This window comes from Elaeis guineensis, chromosome 12 (assembly GCF_000442705.2).
Source record: "Elaeis guineensis isolate ETL-2024a chromosome 12, EG11, whole genome shotgun sequence".
NCBI classification, from domain to species: Eukaryota; Viridiplantae; Streptophyta; class Magnoliopsida; order Arecales; family Arecaceae; genus Elaeis; species Elaeis guineensis.
This window is the reverse complement of record NC_026004.2, coordinates 24,958,836-24,977,701: the sequence shown is the minus strand read 5'-3', so window position 1 is coordinate 24,977,701 and position 18,866 is coordinate 24,958,836. Positions and strand designations below refer to the sequence as shown.

The 18,866-nt window shown below is 42.4% G+C and overlaps 1 protein-coding gene across 3 annotated transcripts in view; it reads left to right on the top strand.

Moving 5' to 3' along the window:
• The window catches only part of LOC105054632 (light-mediated development protein DET1), a 37,225-nt gene extending 26,747 nt beyond the window's left edge, over positions 1-10,478 (top strand). The window contains exons 4-11 of one of the 3 annotated variants that reach the window (XM_010936196.4): positions 143-238; positions 2,744-2,809; positions 3,067-3,123; positions 3,253-3,333; positions 3,416-3,577; positions 4,389-4,484; positions 9,419-9,515; positions 10,077-10,478. In XM_010936196.4, coding sequence (XP_010934498.1) covers positions 143-238; positions 2,744-2,809; positions 3,067-3,123; positions 3,253-3,333; positions 3,416-3,577; positions 4,389-4,484; positions 9,419-9,515; positions 10,077-10,213 — 792 coding nt within the window. In that variant the 3' untranslated portion in view covers positions 10,214-10,478. The remainder of the gene's footprint in view (positions 1-142; positions 239-2,743; positions 2,810-3,066; positions 3,124-3,252; positions 3,334-3,415; positions 3,578-4,388; positions 4,485-9,418; positions 9,516-10,076) is intronic. The other 2 variants (XM_073246471.1, XM_073246472.1) reach the window with 2 other exon arrangements.
• The last annotated feature ends 8,388 nt before the right edge of the window (positions 10,479-18,866 follow it).

Genomic DNA, 18,866 nt, shown 5'->3' with positions numbered 1-18,866 from the left:
TCATAATTCTTAGTTGTGGAATGGTAGTCTTTTTTATAGGTTATACCTGATGCATTTTCTTCAGTGCATGGGAATTTTGGTTAAACCTAAGCCAGATGATTTATCTCTCGACCAAGTAGCTAATGGTGTTCCCCACCACCAGATTACACAGGGGGGTTATTTTCTTAGTGGTATCAAGCAGCGTTTGCTTTCATTTGTTTTTCGCAGAATATGGAATGAAGAAGCAGATCCGACTTTGGTAGGCTATTTTCTTATTTACTTACCTAATTTGATAATGTGCCAGCAATTGGGATGCAGTGTCTCATAAAGATAGATTTTGTAAATTTGTATTGTCTTATTTTCTGTACTTAATATGGACATGCCACTCTAACTGTATCTATATTTCCCCAATGGATTTTTTTTTTTTTTTTGGTTTTGGGGGATTATGCTCCATTTCAAAGAGCAGGAATGATTACTTGTTAAGAGGAAAGAGAGAGTATAACAAAAGTTGAAATATTCACATGTGTAGAGACATTGTCATACGCAGTGGTAGATAAATTCTCACATTGTGTCAATTTGTGACACACACTCATGATAGACTTGTGATTCTTGATTATATCATTCTTCTTTCATGGCAATCAACAGTTCCTTAGTTATTTAATTTCTTTAATATATAGCAAAAACTTGTCTCTTGCTGGGGCTATGTGGAATGCACATCTGAAAAACATCCATGGTTTATAGTTATGACAGGAAACACACTTGTTATTGCAACCTTGCAAGCATTTTCCTAGGTGGTAGATAGGCTCCTGAATGCCTTGGTGACATCTAGACTGCCATATACTTACACATGCGCGCACGCGCGTTTCAGGGTGAGGGTTAGACACTTTCTTATCAAATATTTGGTAGTGGAGGTAACAACTATTGAACCATTGATGCGCATCATGGTCGGTGCATCAAATATTGGCCACACAAGATTTGCATGCATTCAAAAGCCATTGGGGCATGAATCTTGATGCACATCAATGATGAAAGGGTCCAAAAAACTTATGTTGCAAGGGGGGTTGACAATGTCAGGCTTAACACCTACCCTTATTCATGGCCTGGACCAAGAATGTGGAGGGATAAACAAGTTAGCAGAGAACAAGTCAAGACAATGGCTAGAACAATTTAAGATGGCAACTGGGTGGATTAAATAAATGAGTAGATGGATGTTTGAACTCATGGCCTTTGGCAACCTAAGCACTGATACCATGTTAAATAATCACTTGACCCTGAAAAGTTGAGCTCTTGAAGAATGGGTTAACAATGTAAATCAGGCTTAACAAAGTTTTTAGCTCCTCTATAAAAGATTTGATGAGAAGTGTGTAGTCTAAACCATATATTTGTACATGTATACATGCATGTACAGTTGTATGTATGTACATATGTGGTGTTTGTGTATTTATGTAAGTATGTATGTATGTATGTGTGTGTGTGTGTGTGTGTGTGTGTGTGTGTTTGTGTTTGTACATGTGTTTGTGGGTTTATGTATTTATGCATATTATACATGTAATCTGTATGTATTTTTGTATGTTGACATGTACATGTGCAATATATGTGTGTTTGTATGTAGACATTTGTTTGTTCATACAAACACACAACAATGTAACTATACATGTATTTATTCAGTATGTTATGTTTTTCTTGCAACCTGTGCTTTTTTTTCTCAAATTTATTATGGTAAATGATTCATAAATGTTAATGAGGAAATGAGACCATCAGATTGGATCCAAAATAAAATCATACTAGGAAAAAATCTTGTAAATTCTAAAAAAGTGACTTCTAAATTGTTTCATTCAAGACCCTAAGTTCATTTTCCAATGTCTAACAAGCCGGATGTCCAAGAAAGCTCAATAATATATACTGCTTGAGTTAAGAATCTTAAGACAATAATAGCTATGCTATTACTTTGGTTTTGTTTGTTCAAGAATTGAGTATAGATAATACAAATTACAATATGTGGAAAGTGTTTTTACTAGTTAATGAGTACTTACACAGTAAATTCATTGTTTATGACTTGACTTATGTTTTGTTGTTACTGTGGTGTAGTTATACAGGATTCAATAATATATGTGAAATGGTCGAACAAAATGGTGTCATGCTAAGTTCATTATTCAAGCAAATGTCTGGGTGCTGGAGCAAATTGCTGGTGACAAGCTATGTCTATTGTCTAGAGCCAGGCTATACGACAGCCATGTATTCTTAAATGACTTTATATATGTTGACCATATGTACATGTGGCTGTATACTGCTTATATTGCAGTGGCCCTGATCTTGAGAATTTAACACATCAGACACCTGTATCTATATCACCATGTGACACATTTATGTGGGTCGGCCATACGAACAAAAAGCTACAAGGTGAAAGAGGCTACATGGTTCTCATATTAATCCTATAGATCCCTGTAAATGCATACGGCAAACCACAAAAGGGATAAGAGGAGTTGATTTACCTTCCCCCTTATAAAGTTTATAATCAATGGAACTGGTGTTACCTGGTTTCTTGATTGTATTGTTCTTTTTTATTATCCTTTTTGTCTAATGTAGAAAACGACCTTGTAGTGTTCTGATGCAAATTTGTTTAGCTGTTTTATCTCTCCATAACATCTAAAATTAATCATTATTCCTTTCTTGTACTATTTCTTTTTTGTTGGTAATGCACCTTTTGGTTCTATGAAAAAGTTGTTCGGAAAAGGATAACTATGAAGACATGCTTTTGTTCCAGAGGGTTCAACATCTAAAGGAGTTCTATTTTCGCTTTCAAGATTTTGTTGATTTCATCATGTGGAAGGTAGGTATAGTTCATGCTTTTTTTCATGCTTGCACTCACAGTTGTGTTGGTCATGCTGAAAGTTTATGATTTTTGCACTACATTTTGAATGAATTTCCATGATTGGTTGGCATTTGTTTTTTTTCGAGATTTTGAGTATCTTGATTGCATGGAAACATAATTTCTGATGCTTTTTTTGAGATTTTTGATTATTTTTTCTTAAATTTCAAGAATTTGTTCCAGCAATGTTTTGTAGCTTACCGGGACACTCTGAACAGATGCAGTTTTTGGATCGTCATCATCTTTTAATTAGATTTGGCCACATGGATAAAGGGGTAGGTATCATTAGATTGTCTTCTTGGAAAGTTATGTTGACTTCCATGTGCTAAAATGTGAATATATTATCTTGTTCACTTCTGTGATTTTCCATCAGATTTTATATTTTCCATATATTTAAAAATTAGGTTGACCGAATCACTATTCAACATCCAACATTCTTTGCTGTGTATAACATGGAGACAACAGAAATTGTTGCATTTTATGAGGTAGTTTCTTTATACCAATGTGATCCTTGTTGAAGCAGCATTTTCTGAATCAAATTTGTGTTTATGTTTTGTTTTCCTGCAGGATTCTTCAGAGGAACTTTATTCATTATTCGAGCAATTTTGGGGAGATTTTCATTGTTCAAGAAATTCTTTGCATGCGAATTTTATTTCTTCTCACTGCAATAACATCTATGCTCTTGATGAGTATCGGTGCATGAAAAATAGTGCCAACAGCACCTCACAGGTAAACCTCAGTTCTGCAGGTATGGGCATACCACATACCTCTTTCAGCTTGTTGATTCGTCATGTGAAGATTATACTAGCTTTTTTTATTTTAGAATTATAGCTTACTCTGCTGATCCCGGCTTCACCAGATACTCTTTCTATGAGCTAGCAATGTGATTGTTAACATTATTTGTTCACATAACGGTTCCATCTTATATTTTTCCCCCGAAATATCTAAGAAATTTTAGGAGGCTAAATAATGTCTATTTCTCTTGTTTCATTTATGCTCACGCGGAGCTTGTTTCATTCCATATTAGTCCTTTTTCTAATATTTTGCATTTCATTGTATCAGAATTGGGATTGAAGAGTATGCTTTAACCAACTAGTTTTCTCTTATTTTAGTAATTTTAATGGTGATTTAGTTGTTTAAAATTGGAGCTTGACTTGTAATTACCATGTTTTTTTTAAATTTTTTCAGTTTTTATGTTTTTGGAAGTTTGAGGATTGAGAATAGGTTTCATACATATAAAAAGAAAAAAGGATTGAGAATAGGTCCTATTGAGTCATTATACATTAATGGAGACTGTGATAGCATAATATTTGATTTCAGAAGCATGGAGCTGATTGTATATATTTAGGCAAAATGATTGCTCCACACCCCCCTCCTCCCCTTGCAACAATATGTTGACTGGTATGCATGCATTAGTAACATACCATATTGGCTGAAGATTTTTGAGGATCTGGATATGCTAGAAAGCATTCATGCATTTAACCTAATTGCTCTCTGTATGCTCTCTTTATTTTAAGTTTATGTTATTTGTTGTTGGCAGTTCATGAAGATGATGATAAGTTCATTACCAGTCAATTGCCAGACCCCTTGCCCTTCACCATATTTGGATCTTTCGCTTTTTCAGTATAATCATAAGGTCTGATCGATTCAGTCAGATTTTGTGCTTTATCATATATCTGAAAATTGGGATTGTTTAATTTTACTGATTTTTTATTCATCATCATAATTTTTATTGTGATCAAAAGTGGCAGTTCTTTTATGTTTGAAGGTCAACTTCTACTATTTCTAATTTCAGCTTGTCATCAGTGAAACTAATGAGGTTTAAGAGTGCTGGTTGCTTTCTATAAATTAAGTTTGCTTCTTACGCAACCAAGCACACTGATGTATTTTTGGGGTATACTGCAACCGTGCTACAGGAGTAGCTACAACCACCAGTACGTGATGATAGCGGCCATTAGTTTAATAGAAATGACATACTGATACTAATCACTGAGCTTTATGTAGTTGACAACTTATGCTATTTGAGTACTATGTTTATAAATTTTATTTTAGTATTTTGTGTTGTATTATCAAATTTTTAGAATTTATGATGTATAATCTAGGCCATACAGTTCTGTACTTTCACAGATGTTGTTAAAACAAGAAATTGACCTATTAAACTTTAAAAATAACATCATAATTCATAAATATATGTGCCGATGCATGTGGGTGCAAATGATATGAGATGCAGGATAAATTTCAAATAAGGTATAAGCATGGATTAGATGTTAATATGCCTTTCTGAAAATGTTTAAGATCTATTTAGTATATTAGGTTGTCAATCTAGACAAGCTTTTATAATTCATATAATAGAAATCCCAACTTGAGCAGAGTTTCCTTCTTGGACTCCTTAAAATTCAGCAACTTAAGAATCCTTTTCTAATATCATAATGACCATTTAGTATATGGTATAAATGACATGTTGGTATTAATCAATGAGCTATATGCAGTTGCAAACTTTCACTATTTGAGTATTGTATTTATAAATTTTATATTGGTATTTCGTGTGAAATTGTCAAATTCTAGAAGTCATGAAGTGTACCTGTAGCATCCAGTACTACACTCTCACAGACTTTCATAAAACAATGGAATGACCTATCAAAGTTCCATAATAATGTGAATAATGCCCTAACCTATTTTTGATAGTTTTGTCCAATAACTGTTTATCTGTATAAATAGAAAGATATAACTAATTCAACTGCTCACTATTTCCATTTCTTATGTTCCCCTTCTCTTTGTAGTTAAATTGTTGCAATCAAAACTCATGCCACCCATCTAAAACTGATATTGGAACTGATAGTAAACTATACTTTCCGAGTAATGTGTAAAGCTATATCTATAGTCCGAGGTATAAGCTGAATGGCTCATTAAGAGAAAGATTGTTAATCGTTGCACCCAAGGATGGTCGAACTATGCTGAACTAGCCGGTTCGTGGCTGACCAAACCAGACCAGTCGGGGATCGGTATGGTTCAGTTTATTTCTTTGAGATGGGTCCAGTTTGGTCGTGCAGTGGTTTAGCCTATTGAACCCCTTTCCCCCTCCACTCTACCCACTCGCGTGATGGTTCGAGTCCTCCCTCCTTCCTCGTGATGTTCAAGAGAGCACTCCTACCTCCCGATCATGAAACACCCCCTCCTCCTAGGTGCTCATGATGGTTCCAGAGTGCCTGCATTCATCTTTCTAGTAAGTCCCTCCCTCCCTCTTCCTACTAGGGTTAGGACTAGGTTGTCCCTCAAGCCTCACCCTTCCTCTCTCTCCCTCCCCCTCTCCCCCCCCCCCACACACAACGATGATGACGAGGGCTTTCGAGCCATCTCTCTCGTGGTCTCCCTCTCTCTTCCCCTCCCCTCCCTCCCTCTCTCTTTCCCTTTCTCTAACTCTCTCTTTCTTGTCCTTTCTTTCCTTCCTCCCCTCCCCCTCTCTCTGGCTCTCCCCATTTTGCCATGCCGCAGAGCGGCATGGTATGGACCTGTACCATGCCAAATTGATCGCTAGTCAATATGCCCTCTACTACTGATTTGACGAACCTTGGTCGCACTTATGCAAATTTGTTAATAATATTGCTCGTATCTTTTTCTAATGTCTTAATTTAATGATATTTAGCACTTCTCAGTTCTAAGCTTAGATATAGGATTTAAAATTCTATGAAATATGTGGTCCCAAGGTCTGCGGAACTGGTACCGGTGGCCGGATTGGTCGGCCGGCGGTATGGTTTGGCACGCCTCCATTCCGTTCCGAATCGAGACAAACCGATGAAGAAAAACAAAGCCGAACCGGAGAAGAAAAAGAGAGAAATAGAGAGAGAGGGGGGAAGAAAAAAAAGAGGGAGGGGGGTCTGCCGGAGGGTCCATCGGAGGGCCTCCGGCGCGCCGCCGTGGCCGTCGGGCGGCGTAAACGCTTCCCACAGCTCCGCGCGTGGAAAAGGGGTGATCCTCCCCTGTTACCCATTTTTTTTTAAAAAACGTTTTTCAAAATGAAGCCGGCATGGGGTTTGCCGGCCGACGGCCACGGCGGCCCGCCGGAGGCCCTCCAGTTGACCCCCCCTCCCTCTTTTTCTTCCTCCCTCGTTCTCTTCCTCTCTTTTCCTCTTTTTCTCTCCTTTCTTCCCCGACACCGGCATGTGTGCCGTTTTGCATGCCAGAACCGTCTCGGTTCCCCGTCGGGATGGTTCGGCATGCCCCGTACCGGGCCCCGCCGGGATGGTTCGGCACGCCCATACCGGGTGGTTTGGCCCGATACGGCATTCCTTGTGTGGTCCACTGCTCCCTTAAACAAACAACCACATCTAAATGCTTCTCTCCCAAATCCATCCACCGCCACTTTCTCTATTCTCTCTCCATTCTCATATGCTTCCCTTTCTTGGTTATTGATAAGGAAAAAACTCTCTCCTTGTTATTCTTCCATTTATCTATTGTTGATTGAGGAAAGACCATAGCCCATAGGAGATAAGTGAGCTGCTTTTTGGTGAAAATATTCGATTACCTATCCTGTTATTCCTTTTGATGGGACTTAATTGACTATATTATCATTAGAACCACAAATTTTATAATCTGTACAATACTTCTCTTTAAATTATAATGGAGGCAATATCTTTCCCTTATGTGTTAGGGTAATGACGTGCATGTGCAGGTGCATGCCACAACCTGCCTCTCCTAACCAATACATAGGGGTGGCAAAAATCAACCAGACCCAAAAATCTCAACCTGATCCAACCCTATTTCGATCAGGTTTTGGTCAAAGATATTTTAGATAGGTTCAGGTATGTGTTAGATTTCTTTACCCGAGCTTTAAATGGTTGGTTATAGATCAAAGCTTTGACCTAACTTGGGTCATGAGGGAGGTATTTTATTTGGGTTGAAATAATTTAGGTGGGTTGGGTCATGATCTTGAATAAGAATTTTTTTGAGAGATTGGTCTTTTTCTTGATACTAGTTATTTAAATCATTGTGAAAATTAGCCAGTAAGAGTTGTAAATATTGGATTTGATAGATTAATTTGAGGTCTATAGGGAATGAATCTTGCAAAATAGATAAGTTAGGGACAAAAGGATGACCTAAAATGACCCATGGGTTGGATATAGGTCAAGAGGTCTTGTCTCGATCTTAGGTTGGGTTGGATGTGGACCAAGTTTGTGGATGTTGTTATCCTTGCTTGACCAACCACTGCCACCCCTGCTGACATACACGTACACATACACATGTGCACACATACTTATACTGTAAGTTATCTTGCTCTGCTCTCTTTTGAAATATCAAATTTATATTCTTTTGTTGTAAAATCTTTGTTTATCTATTCTGCTATCTGATCTTCACTCAATGACCCACCATGTGCTAAATGTTTGATTTTTCAAGTTTTTGTATGTTGCTGTCCTTACTTGACCAACCATTGCCACCCCTGCCGACGTGCACACACACTTATACTGTAGGTTATCTTGCTCTGCTCTCTTTTGAAATATCAAATTTATATTCTTTTGTTGTAAGATCTTTGTTTATCTATTCTACTATCTGATCTTCACTCAATGACCCCATCAAGTGCTAAATGTTTGATTTTACAATGTTCTGTTCTCTACATGCACTCCTTTCCTGTTATCCTTTTTTTTTTTTTTTATGTTAATGGACAGTCATTGTTGATTATAATAAGGAATTTATAGGTTAATAGTTTGGTAAATCACATGGAACGAAGTGGTAAGGAAAGACTAGGTTTTGCTACATCTTTCAGAAAGTTTGGCCCTAAGCAGATGGAATGGAGGAAAAGTATTTGTATAGGCAACCGAAGTGGTTTGGGATTAAGGCTTAGTTGAGTTTAGGTTAATAGTTAGGTCCAATTGGCAATGATGGTCTTCTAATTTTTGATCTACTTAAGTAGAATATTTTCTATGCACCATATGTATGTTTTTGTTGATCACCACTCCATTTGTCTGCTATGCATGCTATGGTAGCACCAAATACTGTCTTCAGAGTATGGGAAGAAGTCATTAAGACACATGGTAAACCATAAAATCTAAATGATGGGCTTAATGAGTATATATTTATGTGTGTACACATATTTTACCACTTTGGAGCATTGTACATTATGAACTATGCAGATTCTATCATAACCTGACATCATCTTGTTTGTTAACCTGCTGCACATGTAATATTTTCTTGGTATATAATATCCCTTTATTGAAATATTAATATTACTTTGTTGTCTCAAACTCTTGGTTAAACTAAGCCAATAAATAAGCTCATGCCTACTTTTGAGTTGACAGAAAACCTATACTCCCATATTTATGATTTTACTTTCCATATTTTATCTATATAGTGTCAATTCTGGTCTTTTCCTCAAGTAAGGTGGGATCTGGCATGTCAGATAATTAGAGTACAAATCACAAGTCTAAGAATTTCTTTCTTATTATAAATTTGTTTTTGACACTGTTATAATGCTTATAATAATGAATAGTTTTTTCTGTCTGGCCTATAAGAGAGTTACATGTAGGTTTCATGGTTCTCATCAACTGTTGCCTGATAGTTGCTTTTGTCCTTTTGTAGCTGTTTCCAATATTTCACCATGTACACTCCGCTGAACGTCCTGTAGAGTTCACCTCAAGGAGGCAACCGAATGTCCTCAATTTCAAGATAAAATCAGGTACACCTCAGATGACCAATTGATCAACATTTTAGGGAGAGTCCTTAATAGGTAATAATACGAATAGTTATGACCTGATTCTTTCATCCTATGCTGGTACAAGGCGCTTGCTGGTGCTTTTCTGTTTCGGTAAATTTGCTCATGCTGGTGTTTCAACTACCACTTGTGTTCAGCCTCTCTAGGAACCATCAGCTACTGCTTTCTCATATTTCGTACTACATTTTTGCTGACTGATACCACTGTGTTGTTCTTCATTTTATGGATGTGTCCTAAATATTCCCATCAATGCTTCTTCACTCTTCCACTGGAGTCACTACTGCCTTATTAAATCCCAGCTAAATATGAGCATTTTACCCTAATCTGATAAGAAAACCTGACATTTCATGAACCATTTTGTAATTTCTGGTGTGTACTATTATAAGCCTGCTAGTTGACGGGGACTGACCTGAATGTCCATTACTCATTTTTACCACAGACTTAATGATCAGTATGTAAGCTGTTTTAGAATCAATCTATTGCTTTGCTTTGTGGATTAAGTGGGACTCTGATTCTTTTGTGTAGGACCTGAGGCTGGTGTTCCTGATGGCAGGCCAGAGAGATCTTCGTTGTTCCGGTTCCATCCTTACTTACCATTGGCTCTTTCCATCCAGCGGACAAACATGCAACCAACTGTTGTGAATATACATTTCCGGAGATGAAGCTACCTTTGTCTTGCATTAGTTTTTGCAAGAGAAGTACTAGGCAGCACTGCTTATTTGAAGTGCCAAAAAGAGTACAAAAGCAAATGTTAATTGAGTGTTCAACAAATTGAGTGTACAAAAGCAAATTCTTCTTTGGGGGAATTTTCGGCTAGGGCAAGATTTTGAGAATTTTGGCATCATGTAAACCGAATCATTTCTGTATAGACTTCCTGAATACCTTCCCTGATGATATATAAAGATCACCGATGGAGCCCTTTTCTCATTGTCAGATCGTCAGCAAATTCCCTATAAAATTCTTGCTAATGGGGAAATTCTTGGGGACAAATTGACGAGTCGCTAACGAATTGTGTCAAGTGACATATTTGGTATACAATTGTTGGGATATACCGACGGACGACTCCGACGGATGACTCCGACGGACGATCCTAACCGACGATCGACGGACGATCCTGACCGACGATCGACAGACGACTCCGACGGACGACCCCGACGGACAACTCCGATGGACGATCCCGACCGATGACCGACGGACGATTCCGACGGACGATCCCGATGGACGACTCCGACGGACGACCCCGACCGACGATCCCGACGGACGACCCCGACTGACGACCGACGGATGACTCCGACTCCGACGGACGACCCCGACCGACGACCGACCGACGACCCCGACTGACGATCGACGGATGACTCCGACTCCGACGGACGATCCCGACCGACAACCGACGGACGACTCCGAAGGACGACTCCGACGGATGATTTCGACGGACGATCCTGACGGACGACTCCGACGGACGATCCCGACCGACGACTCTGATGGACGACTCCGACCGACGACCAACGGATGACTCCGACGGACGATCCCGACCGACGACCGACGGATGACCCCGATGGACGACCTCGATCGACGACCGACGGACGATCCCGACGGACGACTCCGACCGACGACCCCGACAGACGGCTGCCGACAATATCCGACCGAAGGTGTGTCGGCCGAACCGAAGGTGTGTCGGCCGAACCGACCCATGCTGTTCCCGACCGATCGAGCGGTCGAACCCATATTACCGACTCACTATCGGAGGTGGCAGCCGACGTCCGACTTAAGCAAGACACCAGACCAGCCGACGGTGCCGTCGGATCATCACCCGACGTCCCGGCACCCGAATACCGATGTATGATCGGCCAGCCCTCCCAAATGCCGTACGACCGCTATGGGCTGCTGTCCTGTCAAGGACGTGCTGTGTGACCGTCCTGAAACATTGTCCTGCCAAGGACATGGGTTGATTCTGACAACCCGCGGTAATTTGACAGCCTACGACGTCTCTGACAGCCTCCGACGATTTGACAACTCCTCCCATTGTCTGCGCCATTAATGACGGCGCCATGCCGCGCTCTACTATAAAATGGGGAAGGCAACAATGCTGGAAGAAGTCCCTTCGAAAAACTCTTGGGCTTGCTCCCTCTCTCTCTATCCCTCTCTCATTGAGCTCCTTGTTTTCTTTTCACTGTTGCCTAGTCTCCTCTCAGACTTGACCGTCGGAGGGTCCCCGCTAGAGCCACCTCCGGTCAGTGTGGACTTTCTTTTGCAGGCGCTCGTTCCCAACGATCAGGCGACGAGGGGATTGGCCGCAACAGATTGACGCGCCAGGTTAGGGGGGCACCAACGCTCATAGTGACGAGTTAGTGCTTCATTGACAGCACCAGGGATTGTAACCCCCACAGAATTCAAGATGACAAAGACAAGAGCTCAGCAATCGAGGGTCACCGGATCGGTGAGGCACTCTTTCTGTCGGGAAGAGGCCTCTCCTCCACCCTCCATGGCGGAACCTAGCTCTCCGCATCCCGTGGTGACCATGGAGGCACAGATCGCGGTGATCGTGCGGCAGATGATCGTGCTGACAGATGCGGTCAAGAGCCTTCAGCAACAACCGATCCGGTTGCCGCCCTCGCCGGCGGAGTGACCGGCGGCACGTCCGGTGCCCTCCCGAAGCAGCCGCCAAAATCCGCGTCGGTCTCCGTCGCCTCCTCGGGAGCACCTTCCACAGCGCTCCCACCGAGAGGAGGAGGGGCGGCTGCGGCGTGACACCCATCAGTCCCGACGGTCATCTCCCTCCCAGCTGGAACGAGCGAGGAAGGAGAAGCGGCTGCGAACACCGTCCGCCTCTCTCTCGGACTCATCAGGAGACTCCACCTCCGGGGTCTCTCAGCACCGACGAATCGACGACTACGAACGTAGGCTCAAAGAAATCGACCGTCGGCTTGCCCAGCTGCAGGTGGACGGACAGAAGTCCTCAAACGATGTTGACTTTCAGACCGCCCAACCTCTCTCCCGACTCATCCTCGATGAACCGATCCCCAATCGGTTCAAGATGCCACACGTGGAGCCTTACGACGGCTCCACCGATCCAGTCGACCACTTGGAGAGCTACAAGGCTCTCATGACGATTCAGGGGGCAACCGACGCTCTTCTTTGCATCGGCTTCCCCGCCACACTCCGTAAAGCTGCCAGGGCCTGGTACTCCGGCCTTCGTTCGGAAAGTATCCACTCCTTCGGATAGCTCGAACATTCCTTCGTGGTCCATTTCAGCACCAGTCGGAAGCCGCCACGAACCTCGGATAGTCTTTTCTCCCTCAAGCAGAGAGAAAATGAGACTCTACGACACTTTGTGATGCGATTCAACGCGGCCACGCTTGAGGTTCGGGACCTCAACGAAGACATGGCTATCTCGGCCATGAAGAGGGGGCTAAGGGGGTCCCGTTTCACATACTCCTTGGACAAGACCCTCCCCCGGACATACGCCGAACTGCTGGAGCGCGCGTACAAGCATATGTGCGCGGACGAAGGAGCTTCCGATCGGTGCCTGACTTAAGGCACGGGCCGAAAGAAAAAACGAAAGAAAGGTCGGGCCCATGCTGAACCCAACAGGCCCTCCACCGATAGATGGATCTTGCCCCGATGACGGAGTTCGAGACCGACGCATCGTAGGTATGACTCCTACACCCCTCTCCCCGCTCCTCGTGCGCAGATCCTGATAGAGATCGAAAGAGCGGAGAATCTACGACGACCTCGACCTTTGAAGGCAAAAGGCCCCGACCAACACGGCCGATCGTCGATCGCCAAATTAATGGCTCGATCGCCGATCGCCGAACCAACACGGTCGATCGTCGATCGTCGAATCAATGGCTCGATCATCGATCGCCGAACCGATGGCCTCGGCCTCTGAAGGCAAAAGGCCCCAACCAACACGATCGATCGTCGAATCAATGGCTCGATCGCCGAACCAACACGGTCGATCGCCGATCGTCGAATCAATGGCTCGATCATCGATCGTCGAACCGATGGCCTCGACCTCTGAAGGCAAAAGGCCCCGACCAACATGGCTCGATCATCGATCGTCGAATCAATGGCTCGATCATCGATCATCGAATCAACGGCTCAATCACTGATCACCGAACCGACGGTCTCGGCCTCTGAAGGCAAAAGGCCCCGACCAATATGGCTCGATCACCGATCGCCGAATCAACGGCTCGATCACCGATAGTCGAATCGACGGCCTCGGCCTCTGAAGGCAAAAGGCCCCGACCAACATGGCTCGATTGCCGATCGCCGAATCTACGACTCCGTCGTCGGCCTGATCGTCGAATCGCCGAACCAACGGCTCAATCTATATCTCGATCGTCGAGGACACATCGGATTCTACGATGGAGATCGAAGGGGCGGAATATCTACGACGGCCCCCACCTCTAAAGGCAAAGGGCTTCGACTAATGCGGCTGGCTAACTTGCCGACTTAGCTTCGACTAAGAAGGGCAAAATGCCAAGACGACTGCAGTCGCATTCGCGACATACCGATCTGATCACGATCGGTTGAAGGATATTCGGCTTGCCACCGTTTATCATACATCTCGACGCATACGTCCGACCGAGGATCGGACAATGGATATTCGACTTGCCATCATTATCCTATCCGAATATGTCGGATGCTACTCGACTATCAGATTTTGCTGAATGATCGTGTCGACGAGCAACGTTCGGAGGTTGGCCGACCTCCGACCCGACGTGTATGCTCGACCTACAGTTGGGACGACCGATATTGGATCGATCGTTGATGTGATCGCCAGAGTCGGGGCAAGACGAGATGGAAAACCACTCCTTTCATCCGAAGCCGTCGCCCACGTGTTCACGCGAGCCAACACGACATCGGACTCAGGAGTGGGGGGGGCAACTGTTGGGATATATCGACGGACGACTCCGACGGACGACTCCGACGGACGACCCCGACCGATGATCGACGGATGACTCCGACAGACGACCCCGACGGACGACTCTGACGGACGACCCCGACGGACGACTCCGACGGATGACCCCGACCGACGACCGACCGACGACTCTGAAGGACGACCCCGACGGACGACCCCGACGGACGACTCCGACGGACGACCCCGACCGACGATCGACTGACGGACGACCCCGACTGACGACCGACGGATGACTCCGACTCTGACGGACGACCCCGACCGACGACCGACCGACGACCCCGACGGACGACCCCGATTGACGACCGACGAATGACTCCGACTCCGACCGACGACCAACAGACGACTCCGAAGGACGACCCCGACGGACGACTTCGACGGACGACCCCGACGGACGACTCCGACGGACGACCCCGACCGACGACCCCGACCGACGACTCCGACGGACGACCCCGACCGACGACTCCGACGGACGACCCCGACCGACGACCGACGGACGATCCCGACGGACGACTCCGACGGACGACCCCGACCGACGACTGACGGACGACCCCGACGGACGACCCCGATGGACGACTCCGACGGACGACCCCGACTGACGACCGACGGATGACTCCGACTCCGACGAACGACCCCGACGGACGACCGACCGACGACCCCGACGGACGACCCCGACTGACGACCGACGGATGACTCCGACTCCGACGGACGACCCCGACCGACGACCAACGCACGACTCCGAAGGACGACCCCGACGGACGACTCCGACGGACGACCCCGACCGACGACTCCGACGGACGACCCCGACCGACGATCGACGGACGACTCCGACGGACGATCCCGACGGACGACTCCGACGGACGACCCTGACCGACGACCGACGGACGACCCCGATCGACGACCGACGGACGACCCCGACGAACGACTCCGACCGACGACCCCGACAGACGGCTGCCGACAATATCCGACCGAAGGTGTGTCGGCCGAACCGAAGGTGTGTCGGTCGAACCGACCCATGCTGTTCCCGACCGACCGAACGACCGAACCCATATTACCGACTCACTGTCGGGGGTGGCAGCCGACGTCCGACTTAAGCAAGACACCAGACCAGTCGACGGTGCCGTCGGATCATCACCCGACGTCCCGGCACCCGAATACCGATGTATGATCGGCCAGCCCTCCCAAATGTCGTACGACCGCTATGGGCTGCTGTCCTGTCAAGGACGTGCTGTGTGACCACCTTGAAACATTGTCCTGCTAAGGACATGGGTTGATTCTGACAACCCGCGGCGATTTAACAGCCCACGGCGACTCTGACAGCCTCCGGCGATTTGACAACTCCTCCCATTGTCTGCGCCATTAATGACGGCACCATGCCGCGCTCTACTATAAAATGGAAAAGGCAACAGTGCTGGAAGAGGTCCCTTCGAAAAACTCTTGGGCTTGCTCCCTCTCTCTCTATCCCTTTCTCGTTGAGCTTCTTATTTTTTTTTCACTATTGCCTAGTCTCCTCTCAGACTTGACCGTCGGAGGGTCTCCGCCGGAGCTACCTCCAGTCAGTATAGATTTTTTTTTATAGGTGCTCGTTTCCGACGACCAAGCGGTGAGGGAATTGGCCGCAACAACAATCAATAATTCTTGCATTGCAGGACATATTTTAAATTTGTCAAGGATGTAAGCTATTGGTGCTTTGATTGGTATTTGTCCAGGCCCCCTGCTACTTGGAATCTCGTGAAAATTTGTTCCAGTTGAAGGTGAGGCAATCATGGTCAACCTAGCTAAGGTCATAATTTCTTTTGGTCTAGTACGTTGAGAAAATGTACCGAACAAATTTACAGATGTTCTCCCTTCTATATCTTGTGACAATAGAAAATAGAGGGGTGCTTCTGAGTTGTTTTCTTTCCCTGTTTCTTTTAATCAGCTGGAAATCATGGTCTAACATGTCATATAGTAATCATGATAAAATTGTTAATTCGCCTTCTTGTGTTCATAAAAGCCTCACTAGGTAACCAAGAGAAATTAGAGTGAACCACACCGGAGAGGCTGTTTCAATGGCAGAAGTGGACAATCCATTTGCCTAACTTTAATTAGCCGTTCTTTTGTGAGTAAATATTATAGAAAAATTAATTTTTTTATTAAAAAATTTATTTATATTTTTATATTTTTTTAAATTGATAAATTGTTTTTTTTCAATGGATATTATTTATTCATGAAATAGGAGAAAAGTCTTACCCACTTAAGAGATAGATAAATCATTTTTCCATCAATCAAAAAAATAATTTTTTTATTTTATTTTTAATATATTTCTAACTTCATAATAATAATAGAGTAATATATAGTATTATCTTATATATACTATAATATAATATTATTATCAAACAATAATATTTTATTATTTTAATATAATATTATTATTTTATTATTTAATATAACATAATAATATTTTATTATTTATTATTTATAAATATATATTATTATATTATAATTTATAAAATATAATATATTATAATATAATATATTATTATATATTATTATATATAATAAAAAGTATTATGAAAAATATAGATAGGTCTTAACAATTTATTCAGAAAACTGGTAATGTAAAAGAGCATGAATAACAAATTTTTGAATTATTTTTTCATACATAAAAATATATATATATATTATTTTTTATCTAAATATTATCTAGAAAATACTTATTCATAAAAATATGAATTTTTGAATAAATTTTTTATTCTTAAAAGAATGGGGTCCCCCCGTTTAAATGCTAGTTTAGCTGCAGTTGATCTTAAATTGAAAATGACAAACTGATTCTAGTAGTTAACATGGTTTTGAATAGCGGTGTTATAACTAACAGCTATGATGGCTGTTATAAATAGTTTCAGCCACCTCCGTTATGTAAGATAAGTAGCGTAAAAAAATTGCTGTCATTTTTTGTTGTTTACCAATATTTTTCATTCTAATAGACTGCTATAATATGAATATCTTGTATTTTCTATTGAATAAAATCGTATGTTTAAATTCAAATGTTTTATTTCAAAATTCCTCCCAAAACGATTGGGATGGTCCGATGTAATATTGTTTCATTCAAAAAAAAAGAAAAAAAGATAAAAGTCTTATTTGTCGTTAATGACCATTATAATATTTACAGTGAAATTTTTAAAAGTTGTTTTTTTTGAGATAAATAATAACTATTATATTATTATAACGGTAGATAACGGATCTAATGGTCTGTCATAACATTACAACGTGTTATTTGAAACCTTAGCAACAACATACTCCATGCATGAATCATTTTCTCCTTAGCATTAGAATCGTTACATATATGAAGTTTTGAAACTCAGCTGCTCTGTCAGCGGTTCAAAGACATTGTACTACGTAGCGTTTTTCTTTTATGAGTTCTAGGACACATGTTCAACAAGTTATTGTCATTTGATAGAATACAACCCCCTTTTTTTTTTTTCTTCTAACCTACCAGTCATTGAAAAGTGATGATATGGTTACCTAGGGGTGGCAAACGATTTACGCACCTCGAGCATCGAAACTGAATGAACTAAACTTAAACCGGCAATCTAGACTCAAAATTATCATCATACCAAGCCAAAAATAGATACACTTGATCAGATTTGGCGCAATCAGAATTTAACTCGATTAGACTCGAAAATATGTATTATACATAATATATATTGTTAGTTTAGGTAATGGCTGTGGGATCTTAGATCCAATGCTCCACAATATCAGAGCCATTTGAAGCTTGAATTTTCAATTAATTTCTTTAACCTAATAGTCATTCAATTTCGAACTATGTTCAATATCAAGCTTAAACCAGGATTGAACCAAGCTTGGTTCAAGCTTGAATTGATCTCTTTCCCAATTGAGGATTTCCAAGCTGATCCATTAGATTCTTGTTGGAGTTGGTTCGAAACTAAAATCAAATCGAGCTTGAAATTATGATAAAGAAATCAAACTTGGTCTTAAATTTCAAATAAAAAATTAATTTCAAATCGAGCTTAATTAGACCTAGGTTCGATTAAACTTGTCTGTATTACACCCAATGGGTGTCCTGCATGTACAATTGATGACAAAAAAGATAAGAAAGAAACTTGATGCAGCATGGAAGGGTCAATTGCATGGTTTCGGTAATAATATTAATGGATGTTGACCAAATATATTGTTTATCGTTATAATAGTTTTAATAATTTCAAATTGTTGCATGTCTCATGTAGTTTGAAATAATTTAATAACAATAGGTATAGTAGTTATTAAATTGACATTTTACGAGAAACTAATGAGCAATATTTGAAGAATAAAAAAATTGTTGGAAATCATGGTTGGGTGCCCATGAGGGCATGTCCAAATCTGGTTCAAGCTTGATTTATGCAAAAACCTCCCCA